At 37.3% G+C, this 15,578-nt stretch overlaps 1 protein-coding gene across 9 annotated transcripts in view; it reads left to right on the forward strand.

Moving 5' to 3' along the window:
• KTN1 (kinectin 1) overlaps positions 1–15,578 on the forward strand; it is a 147,930-nt gene that overhangs the window by 40,241 nt on the left and 92,111 nt on the right. For all 9 annotated transcript variants that reach the window (XM_027842869.1, XM_027842870.1, XM_027842868.1 and 6 more), the window contains exons 3-5: positions 9,053–9,187; positions 9,435–9,605; positions 10,288–10,418. In XM_027842869.1, coding sequence (XP_027698670.1) covers positions 9,053–9,187; positions 9,435–9,605; positions 10,288–10,418 — 437 coding nt within the window. The remainder of the gene's footprint in view (positions 1–9,052; positions 9,188–9,434; positions 9,606–10,287; positions 10,419–15,578) is intronic.

Raw genomic sequence — 15,578 nt, forward strand, 5'->3', positions numbered from 1 at the left:
CTGGCTTTCCTAGGGTCACATAGCTAGTGGCAAGTGTCTGAGGCTGGATTTGAACTCGGGTCTTTCTGACTCCAGGCCTCTGTCCACTGGGCCACCTAGCTGCTCCTAGAGTCTTCTTTCTTAAAGGTGATTATTAATTATCAAGGTGATGATCATTATGTTGTATTGTTAATTAAGTCTTTAGCTATATATTCGAAATAATAGACAACATCCTGAAGTGTCCTTAGATAATGAAGCATGTGGATTGTTAGAGTAATATTCTTTTTCTTGTGTAAGTAGTCTAATGGCTATATTTTGATACTTCCAGCTAGTCTTTGAAGGTAGTTACAGGTAGGTGGTTGTGCATTTGCAATTAGTGAACTGTCATCACAAAATTGGCTACATAATGAGTGAGGTCACAGAAATGTCAGAATTGGAAGCAATCTCAGTGTCTGTCTTGTTCAAGTTATACTTGAAAAAGAATTCCCTCTATAATATTCCAGGCAAGCAGACGTCTAGTGTATGCTTGGACACCACCAATGGGAATTGGAAACCTGCTACTTCCAAAGGAGCCTATTCTACTTTTTTTTTTCTTTTTTTGGTGAGGCAGTGGGGTTAAGGGACTTGCTCAGGGTCACACAGCTAGTAAGTGTCAAGAGTCTGAGGCCAGATTTGAATTCAGATCCTGACTCCAAGGCTGGAGCTCTATCTACTGTGCCACCTAGCTGCCCCTTTACTTTTAGATAGCTCTAATTTTTCCCTTATATCAGGCCTAAAGTTGACACGTTGCAACTTAGGAACTTAAGGCCTAAAAATATGTCTAATTCCCTATTTTAGTAATAGCCCGTCGTTGTTATTAATGATACTAATTAAAAATACAAAATGGCCAGGTTTTTTCAGTAAAATGAATATTGTTCCTCAAAGTAGTCATCCTAGCATTCTGTTTGCTTGTTAGTATTGGCCAAAATACTTTGGGACTGTAAGAACCAGTTCATAAGCATCCTGAAAAATTGACCTAATTACTCAGGCCCTTGATTACTTAGATTAAATTGTAGAATCATAGGTTTAGAGCTGGAAGGGTCTTTGGAAACCATCTTGTCCTGTCTCCTCATTTTGTAGATGAGGAAGCTGGGGTTAAATGATTGCCCAAGGTCACCCAGGAAATTCAAAGTCATATTCACCTTTTGGTCCTTTGACTTAAAAAAAAAAATCTAACTTTTTGTTGTATAATGTTGCCTCCTTGTCCAACCTTCCTGGAGATGCACTTATCATTGTGGTTTGCTAAAGAGTCTTTGATTTCTGTATACAAAGGGAAAGCCACATTCTTTGAATGGATTTGATATTGTGATAATAACAGCTCTGATACCTCAGGGCTTTATTGGATCCGACACTTAGGCATGGTAGCCTGTTTGAAAGTTCACATGAAATTTTTGTACTAATGAAAATGGAGTTATTTTCACAGAGTTATTTTGGATAAAACTTGATGGGTAGATAAAAATCAACTTTAAAAAAATCAAAATTTTTTTTCTTTCTTTAAAGACTTTTTGTAAAAAATTTAAAATACAACCAACACACATTGAGACTCATTTCTTCATAGAATTTGCATTATATTCTGTAATTATGTAATTAAAATAGGTCACATTAGTTCATGGATACTAATAAGGAATCAAATCTTATGGGTCTTCTTGAAACTCCTAAAGATTTAGTCTAAATAGTACTACTCTGTCCAGTGAGTATCAGTTTTTAGTTATTTTAGACAACTTTGTTCATGCTTAATGAGATGCTTTTAGTTTCAGTTTTCACACTGTCTATTTGGCTATCTAGAGAGAACATACTTACAGGAACAATACTTGTAAGCTTGTCAGTGATCTCAAGCCTTATTCTCATCTGGCGATTTACCAATTTGATGTGATTTAAGGATTGTTGGGTTGGACCAAATTTGCCAAATGGGATGATTATGTAGAGAATTTGGAAGAACAGAGATATCTGGGAGAAATAAATTTAGTCTTTGGAAATATTCTATTGAATTAAAAAATTAATTTTCACTAACATTAAAAAACCTAATTCATTTTGAGCAGAGTATTCTGGAAGTGTTGAGGGATGAATGTAGTCTCACAGAAAACCTGTTTTTGCCCAGATGTATTTGCCCAGTGCTATGCTTCACAAGTGTCTGCTTCAGTTGTCTTTGATCAATTTTAATAACCATATCATTATGTAGTTACTTAGTTTTCTTACATAGCTTAAAATCTGAAAAAAAAATACTGCTTTAAACTTAAGGCATGAAATAGAAACTTATGGTGTATATCATCTGAAAAAGCCTTCATTCAAGTAGCTAAAAATTAAATATAAGAAATCCATTGTTATTAACCTTCTTGACTAAAAGCTTGGTCAATAGTAGACCCTTGGTTCCAAATAAATGTAGTAAGTTATCAGAATTGTTAATCTTTCTCTTTGGTCAGAGCAATGATGTCTACTCAAATAAAGTTATCAGATATCCCCACGAAATTCTCTTACTTTCAGTACAACCTCATTAAATTTTAGCCAGCCTGCTATTATTCAAGTTTAATTTGTTAGCCATGAAGAGACATGAAAGCTCAGTGCTTTGTTGACAGAAGATACAGAACTGATATTCAAAAATATAATGACATTGCAGCCTATAATAGTCACAATTTTTTTCTAAATGGGGTCATATAGATTGAACAAAAGGATAGCTAACAGGAACTTCCTTTGAATCCCTGAAGAAAACTAATCTTACCATTAGATAAATAGTGATCCAGGACACAAGTTATACCAGATCACCTGTTAAGACTAATAGGTTCTGAATGTAATAGCTCTGTTCTCTACATTCGAGAGCTAAAACATATTTTCTTTGTGGTCAGTGGTTTTAGCTTACCCAGTGGATTTTAGCTTACCTTGTCTAAAAGTCACAATGTGAATGGTCAGCTAGTACTGATGAAAAATCAGTCTTTAACCTATAACCAATACAGTTCTTTCACCTCTTCCAGCTATATAGATAGACTGAATAGGTTTGTTTCTTTGTTTTTAGCAATTTTCCCCTTTAAGTCTCTTTAAGAAAAAAAGGGTTATAAGTGGGAAATTGAACAGAATAATTACATCAAGAAATGCTTTCCTCATAAGAGGAAACAACGGTAACTGTTGCAAGTTTCAGAGTGCTTGGCCCTCTGTTTTCTTTTTCTTTTGGAAAAAAAATATACTTCAGTTTGTGCTCAGAGTTCACCAGTTATCTCTCTGAAGGTGAAAAGCATTTTTCATTATGAATCCTTTGGAATTGTATTGGGTTATTGTATTGATCAGAGAAGCTAAGTCTTTCACAGTTGATTTATTACAGTATTGCTGTTAATGTGTACAATGGTTCTCATGGTTCTGCTTGCTTCACTTTGCATTAGCTTGTATAAGTCTTCACAGGTTTTTCTGAAACCATTCCCTTCATCATTTCTTATAGCACAATAGGCTTCCATCACAATCATATATCACAGCTTGTTCTGTCATTCCCAGTTGATGGGCATCCCCTCAGTGTCCAGTTTTTTTGCAATCTATTTTCCAGGGTGATTATCTTTTTTTTTTTTTTAAAGGCAGTTGGGGTTAAGTGACTTGCCCAGGGTCACACAGCTAAGTGTCACGTGTTTGGTCTGAGGTCACATTTGAACGCAGGTCCTCCTGACTTCAGGGCCGGTGCTCTATCCACTGTACCACCTAGTTGCCCCTGGTGATTATCTTTCTAAACAAGTTATGTACTTGACTTTAAACACATGTTCATTTTGTAGATTGAGTATTATATCTAACAACACTATACAGAATTTGGTATAAAATAACTTGGTAGTCTAAGAAGAGAATCTCGTATCTAATTTAAGCCATTTTACCCTGTATTTCGACTTATTTGATTATAGTCACAGCAGGCATGAGGGAGATGTATTTTTCTTTTAGATTTATCAAAATTCTCAATCATGTTCAGTGCACAATCTTTTTTTTTTTCCTTTTTTTCTTTTTTGGTGAGGCAGTCAGGGTTAAGTGACTTATCCAGGGTTACATAGCCAGTAAGTGTCAAGTGTCTGAGACTGGATTTGAACTCAAGGCACTCTGTGCACATTCTTTAGGCAAAAAGAACTACTACCAAGCAGCAGTTGGTACAAGTGGTGCAGTGGATGGAGCCCTAAGCCTGGAGTCAGGAAGACCTGAGTTCAAATTTGGCTTCAGACATTCACTAGTTGTGTGACCTGGGCAAATTGCTTAACCTCTGTTTTCCTCAGTTTCCTCAACTGTAAAATGAAGATAATAATAACACTTATCTGGCAGGATTTTTGTGAGGATCAAGTACATTATGAGGCTCAAGGTGGGTTTGTTTCCAACTTGGGTTGTTAGGAAAAGCTTCGTGGAGGAGTTGACACTTGGATTGGGTTTTAAAGGATGATTAGAAATTAGAGGAAAACCTTCTAGGCATAGGGGATAGTATTAGCGGAGGGAAAGCAGGTAAGCATGGGATGTATATGCATGATGCATAGACCAATTTGGCTTAAGCCCTGAGTACACGGAGAGGAGAAATATAAGAAAAAGCTGGAACGACACCACTATCCTTCCAATGTCTCAGTTTTGTAAGCATGGCATTTTATTTTCCCTCACCTCACGTATCAAGATAGTTCCCAAATCTTGCTATTTACACCTTCACGGTGCTTCACCACTTAGAGAGCTACTACTTTATTTCAGACCGTCAATACCTCTCACCTAGATTACTGCAGTAGCCTCCTAGTTGGTCTTCCTGACTCAGTCTCTCACCATTCTAGTTCATCGTACACTATACTTGCTGCCAAAATGATTTTCCTTAAGTGTGAATTTGATTCTATAAATCCCCTACTCATCCATGTTCAGTGACTTTCTGGACAATATAAGCTCCTCTTTTCAGCTTTCAAAATCCAGTACCACCTGTCCCCAATCTGTCTTTCCACCCTCATTGAACATTACTGTCCATCCTGTACTCTGAGATCCAGCCAAACTTAGCTTCTTTCTTTTCCTCTTAAACGTGAAACTCCATTTCCTGTCTCTGGATCTTTGCATTGGCTATTTTCCATCCCTGGGACATAGTTACTCAGAAACCTTAGCGTCCCTCTCTTTCTTTAAGTAAAGTCAACAAGCATTTATCAAGTACCTTCTATGTTGTACCAGGCATTGTACTGTATGCCACTGATGCAAAGAAAGGCAAAAGACAACCCCTGCACTCAGGGAGCTCATGGTCTAATGGGGGAAGATAACATGAAAACAACAAAGTACTAAAAAGTTATTTACAGGTTAAATTGGAGATTATCAGTAGACGGAATTAAGGGAGATCAGGAAGATCTTGCAGAAAGTGTTTCCTTGTGGGGATTGGCGGGGAGGGGGATAGGGTGGAATTTTAACTGGGATTTGAACGAAGATGAGAAGTGGAGATGAGGAAGAGAATTCCAGCCTGAAGGACAGCTAGTGAATATTCCATAAGTTGGAACATGGAGTATTTTGTAAGGAAGTGTGAGGAGGCCAGAATGATTGATTGAATTATAGATTACGTGGAGGGGTGTAAAGTATAAGAAGATTGGAAAGGTAGCAGGGGACTGGGTTATGAAGGATTTTATATTTTATCCTAGAGGTGAGAGCCATTGTATTTTATTGAATAGGTGACATAACATGGTTTAGACCTGCACCTTAGGAAGATGATTTTGGAGAATGGACTGAAGTGGGGAAAGTCTTAAAGTCTTAAGACAGACAGAGCAACCAAAAGCTGTTGCAATAGTCTAGGTGTGAGATGACGAGGACCTGCACCTAGGTCCTCATTGACAGTGCCAGAGGAGAGAAGGGGGTGTATATGAGAGATTTCAATGCTGTAGAAATGACAAGACTTAGCAGTAGGTTGCATTTGGGAGTGGGATGAGAGAGTGAGGAGTTGAGGATAACAATTGGGTTGTGAGCCTGTGGTGTCCTCAACAATAATAGGGAAGTTTGGAAGGAGTGATTGCTTTGATTTTTGGTGTTTTGGGGAGTACAGGCAGTGGGGTGGGGAAGATCAGGAGTTCAGTTTTGGACATTTTGAGCTTAATATGCCCATGGAACATCTAGTTGGAGATGTCCAATAGACAGTTGGAGATTCAAGTCTGAAGGTTGGGAGAAAAGTTAGGGTTGCACAAATAGCTTCAGAAATTCTCAGAATAGCGATAATTACATCCATGGCAGCTCGTTTAAATCAGCAAGTGAAATAGTATAGAGGGAGGAGGGAAGAGAGCCCAAGGCAGAGCCCTGTGCAACTCCTGGGGTTACAGCCGTGACCTGGATGAAAATCTAGCCAAGGAGACTGAGAAGGAATAGTCATATAGGTTGGAGAAAAGCCAGGATAGAATGTTGTCAGGGAAACCTATAGAAAAGAGAGTATCAACCAGAAGAGGGTGACTGACACTATCAAATGCTGCAGAGATGCCAAGGATGAGGACTGAGAAAAGGCCATTAAGAACTGGCTTTAGGATGCTGCTCAGGTACCATCTTCTCCATGAATCCTTTCCTGATTTCCGCTAATGGCTAGTGCTCTCCCTTCCAAACTACATTATTTTTAACCGCTTTGTGCCTGTGCATCTATGTGTTTATACATATGTGTGTGCACGTGTGCATATATGTCTCTATATATGAGAATTTTTATGTATATACATATACACCCACACTTAGAACTGTCTATATTTTTACATGTGCTTGTTTTCTCCTCTATCGGAATGTAAGCTCACAGAGTAAGGATTGTTTCATTTTCGTGCACAGTGCTTGGCACACAGGTGCTTAGTAATACTTATTAACTGAAAGGTAGTGTGGGGCCAGAGGATAGAGGGCCTCGAATGCTCTATTAAAGATTTAAAATTTTTCTTAGAACCCTTCAGTGATTTCTTCTTACCACACTTATACTGCCATAATCAGATCTGTGCAAAAGGAAATTTCATCTAGCAGCGTTATGAATGATAGACAGAGGATAGATTTGAGCATGGAATAGATAAAGGAAGGATGGATAGAGAGAGTAGAAGCAGCAAAATCTGTGGATAAATAGTGTAGGGAAGGGGAAGAGAATATGCATTTATATACTGCGTCCTGTGTATCAGGCACTGTGCTAAGCAATTTTTACAAACATCTTATTTGGTCCTCCCAACAGCCCTGTGAGGTAGTTTCCCCATTTTACAGTTGAGGAAACTCAGGTAAACAGATTAAGGGACTTGCTCAGGGTCACATAGCTAGGAAATGTCTAGAGCTGGATTTCAGTAGATGAATGAAAGTGAGGGCCTGTAATAAGATAACGGCAATGAGAATGGAGCAGGGGAAGGATAGATGGGAAAAAAATGTTAAGGTAGAATTGACAGGACTTGATAACTGATTGGATATGACAGGTGGAGAAGAAAGAACAGTATAAATAGTGATGCCACAGGCTATAGTGGAATCAGAGGCAGGAGCAGGTTTAAGAGGAGAGATCATGTGTATAGTACTGAATACATGGAAAGAGATCCCATGGTTGCTTGGAAGAGATATTAGAGGTATAGCCATAGATTTGAGAGCTAAATTAGAGATGAAACCTTAGGACTGGAATATATTTACTGAGAGACAGAGAGACTGTATCCAGAAAAAGACCCTGTGAAATGTCTACATTGAGATTTTGGAAAGGAGGAAGTGATTATAGAGGAGTAAAAGAATCAAAAACCTAACTTTTTTTGGAGGCAAGGTAAGGAAGAGAGCCTGTTCGTCAGGAGGTAGTTTACCCAGTGTCAGATGGTGCAGAAGGGTCAAAGAGGATGGGGAAAGAAAAAAAGGCCATTGGACTTCATGATAAGGAAGTCATTGGAAATTTAAGTGTAATGTTGGGGATAAGGGTTGGAAGGGTTTAAAGAGTTTGTGATTACGTTGAACAGTACTTTAAAAAAAAAAGTTTGTCAATGAATGAAGGAAGGACTGGGTAGTAGAGAGACTTTAAAAAAAAACAGAAGGAGATACTTTGACCTGTTGAGAAGCATAGATATAGGAGGGCTTGAGGGTGGGGGGGGAAGGGGAGCCAATTACTAGAACAGGGTGCTGAAGGAAGCAATCATTAATGAATAGGATCAAGATAGAGGGATGAAGGGAAAAGGAAGAAGAATTAGCCTTAAATAAAAGTAAGGATAACTTATTTACTAAGGCCAGAGGGAAGAAGAAAAGGCTCTGTTGTCTCTTTTATCTCTATTTCAACCTCACATCAGCCATGTGAGGTTGGTAGTATATTGTCATCCCATTTTATAGATGAAGAAGTTGAGGATTATATAAATTGTGACTTGCCCAGTGTCATAGCTAATAAGTGGCAGAGCTAAGATTGTAACACAGGTCTTGTAGCTACAAGTCCAGCATTCTTTTTAATATATTATATTATTTCTGTAAGTGTAAGTACCCTTTTAGAAAATGGTAATAATATATAAAGGCATTTTTTATTTGTTGAGAAAGAAATTATATTGATTCAAGATAGCTTTTTTTTTAATAAGCACAAATGATTTTGACCTAACTCATTAATCTCTATAGTATTATAGGCAGTCTTATTTACTGAATATGATTCCAGTTACTGGAATATATCTTTCCTGGTGTCTTGAAACTATTCTTTGACAACTGAATAGATGTTAAATTTTGATAGGTTCTCAGTTCTTAAAATATAAATGTAGGATAATAATTCACATTTACGTAGGACCTGAAAGATTTACAAAGTACTTCACAACAACTCTTAGATGGGAAGTACAAATAGCATTATTGCAAACCTTTATAGATGTGGAAATTAAGTCTCTGGTTGTGATTTACCCACAGTCTACCCGGCTGGTAAGTATCAGAGCCAAAACTTGAACCTAGGTCTGATTCCAGGGTCAGTGATTTTTACAGTATACCAGCACATATTATTGAGAACTGCTGTGCTCCTTAAAGGCATATGAATACAGGTGATACAAAATACTGAAAAAAAGTCTAGCATGTAGAATTAACCTTGGATTGACTCTGCTTACATATGTTATATTTTTACTGTTTTATGTAATAAATTAGTGATCATCCTTTTTAGATGACCAGGATAAAACGATTGAAGTGGTTTTGTCATCTGCCAAAAAACAAGAACCATTACCCCTCCACCAGGAGACTAAAGACAGTGGATCTGGAAAAAAGAAAAATTCATCAAAGAAACAGAAAATGGATAATGGTAAAATATTGTTTTGAAGCTTTTAGTTTTGAGTCACCTCATACTAATAATGTGAATTTATGTGATATAGATGTGACATATTAAAAAGATTTACACTGTCCCCCTCCACACCCTTGTAGTGGAAACAATATCACTTAGAAGTGTAAAATTTTAATATATATCATGTATTTACCTTAAATTGCATGCTTTGCTTTAACTTTTAATGTACTCTTAAAAAAAGCAATGATATGTTGAATTTACAAAACAGCAATGATGGATGAACCTTGTAGTCACTCGAGTTCTTATACTTCTTTGATGGATAACTCGGACCCAAATCCTGCAGCTGATAAGAGAGAAGTGATTGATCTGGTTAAAAGTGATCAAGTAGAAGGGATCCAAAAAACAGGAATGAATAAACTGAAAAATGAAACTGACAAAGGTAATAAAATTAGCATATTCTAGTCTCCTTAAAAATATCTGAACAACCTGTTAAAATACATTAGGTGTAGAATCAAGGTCTAAACTGATTTTGGTAGATGAGGAACTGAGAAAGAGACTCAATGACTTGTTCAAGTTTATAGGTATAGTTGTAGTTTAATGGTCGTCCACAAAGACTTATTTGACAAATAAGGTTAAGAACTATTGTACTAAAAGATTGCATGAGTCCTAAGCGTGCTTGAGCCTAGGATTTGGGTGAACAATTTGGCAGATGAATGGGGTAAGGGACTCTTTTGGGGAAGGGATAATGGTTTCAGTGAAAGATATGGGGTGGGGGTCTAACAGCAGAAAAATGAGATGTCAAGCAGATGATGAGATGCATGGGCCATTTATAAGTGTAGAATACCTATAAATATCTTTTTTCAATTATTTACGTATACTATCTTATTTTTGTCGTAAAAGATAGAATTTACTACTAGCTCCTTAAATAATATTATGTATTCTTATCCAGCTTTGAGAAACTTATTTTCAGTAGCTTGTTAAAGATAATATTTAAATAGCAATTTTTTAATGGTCCCTGAGTTCATTGCTCTTTTACATATTTTTTCCTGTTTAATTTTGGTCTTTTTTGAATTATGCCACATAGCTGCTTATTTATGTCAAACTAATTTTCTTCATTTTAGAAAATGCAGAGGTAAAATTTAAGGATGTCCTTCTCTCTCTGAAGACTATGATATTCTCTGAAACTGAGGCTCTTTGTGTTGTAGACTTGCTAAAGGAGAAGTCTGGTGCTATACAAGATGCCTTAAAGAAGGTAAGTCTGTGCTTGGGTATATATTCATTGAAGGGGAAAATGGTGAGAATTGCAGATGTAGGTGAGCAGTTAAGTCTGTTTCTACTTTTAGTAACCCAAAAGACTACTTTTTGAGCTAAGTTTTTCTGCTTTTCATCAGGGTTGTATTTAAAGATTAATTTAGATATAGAATATAGACTGTTGTTGAGTCATTTCAGTCATGTCTAACTCTTCCTGACCTCGTTAGAGGTTTTCTTGGCAAAGATACTGGAGTGGTTTGCCATTTCCTTCTCTAGCACATTTTACAGATGAGAAAACTGAGGGAAAGAGGATTAAATGACTTGCCTAGGGTCACATAGCTAGTAAGTATCTGAGGCTAGATTTGAACTAAGGAAGATGAGTCTTCTGACTCCAGGTCTGGTATTTTATCCACTGTGTCACCTAGCTGCCCAGAATATAGATTATTTAAGAGCAAAAGAATAGTGTCAGTACTTCTCGATATGTAGAACTGTCCCTTTGTGACTAATAAGTAATAGACATTTCAGGATATATTCAGATAAGCAGTTATTGCTAGGAAAAGTAAGTCCAAACTGCTAAATCTGACATTGAGGGCTCTTCACAGTTGGGCATCATTTACTTTTTCTTTTTATTGGAGCCTTTTGCTGCAGTACCTTATGAATAAAGAGTAAAGCATTTATCATGTCCTTACTATGAGCTAGGCACTGTACTGAGCACGAAGGATACAAATATTAGAAAGTAATATAGTCCCTACTCTGTGTTCTGATGGGAGAAGATAACACATAAAGAGGAGCTAAACAGGGGGAGATGTTATATACTCGTGGTATAACTTGGTTTGGTCACGGTGGCTGAGAAATAATGTGAAGGACTTCTACAAGCATGTGTTTACTTGTTTTATACCACACTTGAGGTTGCTATTTGGAATATTGTTGAGCAAAGTAATATCTCTTATCTGCAGTTGAATCTTGTATTATTTTTGACATGGATAAGAGGATACTAGTTTGAAGAGAAGCTCCTGAGACTATATTTTGCTGCAATTACTCAAGTGTTTTTGGTAATCAATAGGATATTCTAATGGTACTTGTTTGGACTTCTACAAGCATGTGTTTACTTGTTTTATACCACACTTGAGGTTGCTGTTTGGAATATTGTTGAGCAATAAGAGATATTGAGAATAGAATATCCTATTGATTACCAAAAACACTTGAGTAATTGCAGCAAAATATCTCTTATCACTTATGTGACTCTCAGGATGTAGTTTTGTTGTAGAAAGTACTGCAAAAAACTTTGAATGTTGCCTTCTTGTGTTTGATTGTTATTCTGACTGCATCAGCCATGCTCACATGTTTTTATAGAAATGAGAAACTAGATGTATATGTTGCTAATTTTGAAATCTTCTCAGTTATCTTTTTTGTCAGGGAAGAGGACAGGAAGTGGAGTGGCAGGAATACCATCAATGAGCTTTTCCGTTCTTTTAGCAGAGTCCCCTCTTAACAGTTAATTACGTCCACCTTTGAAACTGTCCACAGCATGGATTTGTTTTGTATGCACTATATTTGGTTAGGTGCAGCCACTGTTCCTAATTTCATCTTTTTAAATATCATGTCGTTCTTGAAAAAGCTGACCAATTCAGTGACCAGCCACAACTCTAGAGGACTGATGATGAAGCATGCTAGTAACCACTTCTTGACAAAGGTGATAGATTACAGGTGTAGAATAAGACATGTATTTTCAGAATGGACCAATGCATGGTTTTGTTTTACTTAATTATGCTTATTGGCTGTGAGGGAGTTGTTTTTTTGGCAGGGCTGGGAGGTGGGGGTTTGGAGAAGAGGAGGCTAAGTGATAGTGATGCCAAAGAAAAGAGGGTCATTGAAATACTTTAAAATAAATGCACAGAGAAGAACTGGATAGAGTTCAGAGGGAGAGGAAAAACAAGCAGAGCAGCTCTGAAACTACAGAATTTTTTATCTACTTGGAAAAAATAGATTGTTATGTAAGACATGTCCAGTTTCATATACAGTCTTATGTTCCTTGTATGTGGAAATGATTGTTTGCCAAGTTCAGAATAACAAGAAATAAATTGTAATCAACATATATCTTATCCATTGCCTCTTCTTCATAGAAGTTTACAAGATTAGTTCCTTATGATGTCTCCATAAGGTATGTAGTGAATATATTTTTTCCCCCATTTTGCAGATGACGGAATTGACTCAATCATGAAATAACTTTGACACAGTTAGTGAGTGTTAGAGACAGGAATTGTACCCAGGTCTAAGGATTCCAAGCTTAGTATTTTCTCCTCCACTTCACAGTGTTATATTCATATATCAGGAAGGGAATCGATGAAGTCCAACTGTGGTGGTTCCTTCTCTTATTGTCAATAGATCATAGGATAATAAACTAGAGTTGGAAAGTCAGAAGTCATCTAATTCCACACTTTTATTTTACAGATGAGGAAACTGAGGCTAGGTAGGTTAAATGATTTGCTGAGGTAGTCACCCAGCTAGTAAGCATCAGAGACAGGATTTGAACCCAAATCCTGTGTCACCAGAGCCAGTACTCTTTCTGAATGAAACTAGATCATTATAGAATTGCTGGCACATTTGTTCCATTGAGAAATGAAATTGTTCATTTTTGCTTTATCTATAAAATTTCTTGGGATAATCTGGCTTAGCTGCAACTCATTCTAAACTTAGCAGCCTTTTCTCCCCTTCATTATTTGTCATTGTTCAGTAAAATAATATTATTAACATATTATCTTGTCATCCTCTGTAATATTTTGTCAATGACATTGTACTAGCATACAATGGGAAATGTAGGAGATGTTAAAAAAGGTCAATTAAAAATTTTTTTTAAAAAGATAAAAGTACAATATGGGTAATATCAGTCAATAAACATTTACTAAGTGCCGACTATGTGCTAGGTACCGTTCTATGCCTTGGGGATACAAAAAGAGGCAAAAGACATTCGTCCCCTCAAGGAGCTCAAAATCTAATTGAGACAACGTACAAACATATACAAAACAATATATACGGAGGATAAATAGGAAATAACTAAAAGAAGGAAGGCACAGAATTAAGAGGGATTGGGAAAGGCTTCCTGAAGAAGATAGGAGTGTAGTGACTTTTAAAGGAAGCCTGGGAAACCAGGAGGTGTGGAGATGAGGAGAAAGAACATTTCAGACTTAGGGGATAGTCAAAGAAAATATCCAGAATGGAAAGATGGAATGTCTAGTTCATGAAACAGCAAAGAGAGCAGTGTCATTGGATCTAAGATTAAGTATGAAGAAGTAAGGTGTAAGAAAACTGGAAAGGTAGGAGGGATCTAAGTTATGAAGAGCTTTGAATGCCAAACAGAATGTTTTGTATTTTCTCCTGGAGGCAAAAGGAGCCACTAGAGTTTATTGAATAGGGGGTAACATGGTCTGACCTGCATTTTAGGAAAATCATTTTAGTGGCTATAGAAAAGATGAGTTGGAGAAGGGAGAGACTTGAGACAGGCAGACCTACCAATAGGCTATTGCAGTAATCCAGGTGTGAGGTGATGAGGGCCTGCTCTAGAGTGGTGGCAGTGTCAGAGGAGAGAAGGGGGCATATTTGAGAGATGTTGCAAAGGTGATATCAACAGGCCTTGGCAGCAGCTTGGATATGGGACATGAGAGATAGTGAGGAGTCAAGGATAATTCTTAAGTTATGAGCCTGAGGGACTGGGAGGATGGTGTTGCTCTCTACAGTAATAGGAAAGGGGTGGGGGAAGGTTTATATGGAAAGATAATGAGTTCTGTTTTCGACACAGTGAGTTTTAAGATGTTTACTGGACAGGCATTTCAAGATGTCTGAAAGGCAGTTGGACATAAGATTGGAGGTCAGTAGAGAGATTGGGGCAGGATACATAGATTGAGAATCATCAGCATAGAGATGGTAATTAAACCCATGATGCAGGTAGGTGGTGCAATGGATAGAGTGCTGGACTTGGAGTCAGGACAACTCATCTTACTTTGTTAAAATATAACCTCAGACACATATTAGTTGTGTGATCCTTTGAGACAAGCCCTGTTTGTCTTAGTTTCCTCATCTGTAAAATGAACTGGAAAAGGAAATGGCACACCACTCTAGTATCTGCCAAGAAAACACCAAATTGAGTCACTAAGAGACAGACATGACTGAAGTGAGTGACAAACAATTAAATCTGTGGGAGCTGCTAAGATCACCAAGTGAAGTAGTTTAGAGGGAAAAAAGAAGAGAACCCAGGATAGAACCCTGAAGGACACCTATGGTTGGAGGGTATGTTTTAGATAAAGATCCAGCAAAGGAGACAGAGAAGGAGCGGGCAGGCAGGAAAATCAGGAGAGAGTATTGTTCTGAAAACCTAGAGAGATGAGGGTCCAGAAGAGAGTGATTGGGTAGTTTCAAAAGCACAGAAAAGTCAAGGAGAATGAGAGTTCTCCTTGGCCATTGGATTTTGGTAACTAAGACATCATTGATAAGTTTGGAGAGAGCAGTTGCAGTGGAGTGATAAGTTTGGAAGCTGCATTATATGGAATCAAGAAGGGAGTGAGAGGAGAAAAAGTGAAAGTACCTATTGTAGATGACCTTTTTGAGAAGTTTAGCTGCAAAGAGCAGAGGAGATAGAGGATGATAGTGGGAATGGAAAGATCAAATGAAAGTTTTTTCAGGATAGGAGAGACATGATCATGTGTGTAGGCAGTAGGGAGAGAGTCAGTAGACAAGGAGAGATTGAAAATAAGTGAGAAAGTGGAGATGACAGAGGGGGCCTGTTGGAGGAGATAAAATGGAATGGATTCACTTGAATAAGTGGAGGGGTTTAGCCCTGGTAAGGGGTAGGGCCACATCATTATATTAACTATTAGAAATGAAATGTGTAACATCATTTCTTTTTTGGGTTACTTTTGTTATATAGTAGTAAGTTTTGTTTCCCTCCTGATTTGCTGTTCACTCTTTTGACTTTTAAAGTTTTTTGGTGTGTGAATCATTGATTGTAGGATGTATCCTGGTTTGATTATCCATGATATTGAGTTGACTATGGAGATATATTTCTGAGCCGCATACTGGTATATTAGTTATCAAACTCTGAGATAAGAAGATACCTTTCACTATTGCTGGCAGTAGGTGTAACTGTAAGAATTCTGTAACAAATCAT

The sequence above is a fragment of the Vombatus ursinus genome, unplaced genomic scaffold (genome assembly GCF_900497805.2).
Source record: "Vombatus ursinus unplaced genomic scaffold, bare-nosed wombat genome assembly UNPS02014893.1, whole genome shotgun sequence".
Classification (NCBI taxonomy): Eukaryota; Metazoa; Chordata; class Mammalia; order Diprotodontia; family Vombatidae; genus Vombatus; species Vombatus ursinus.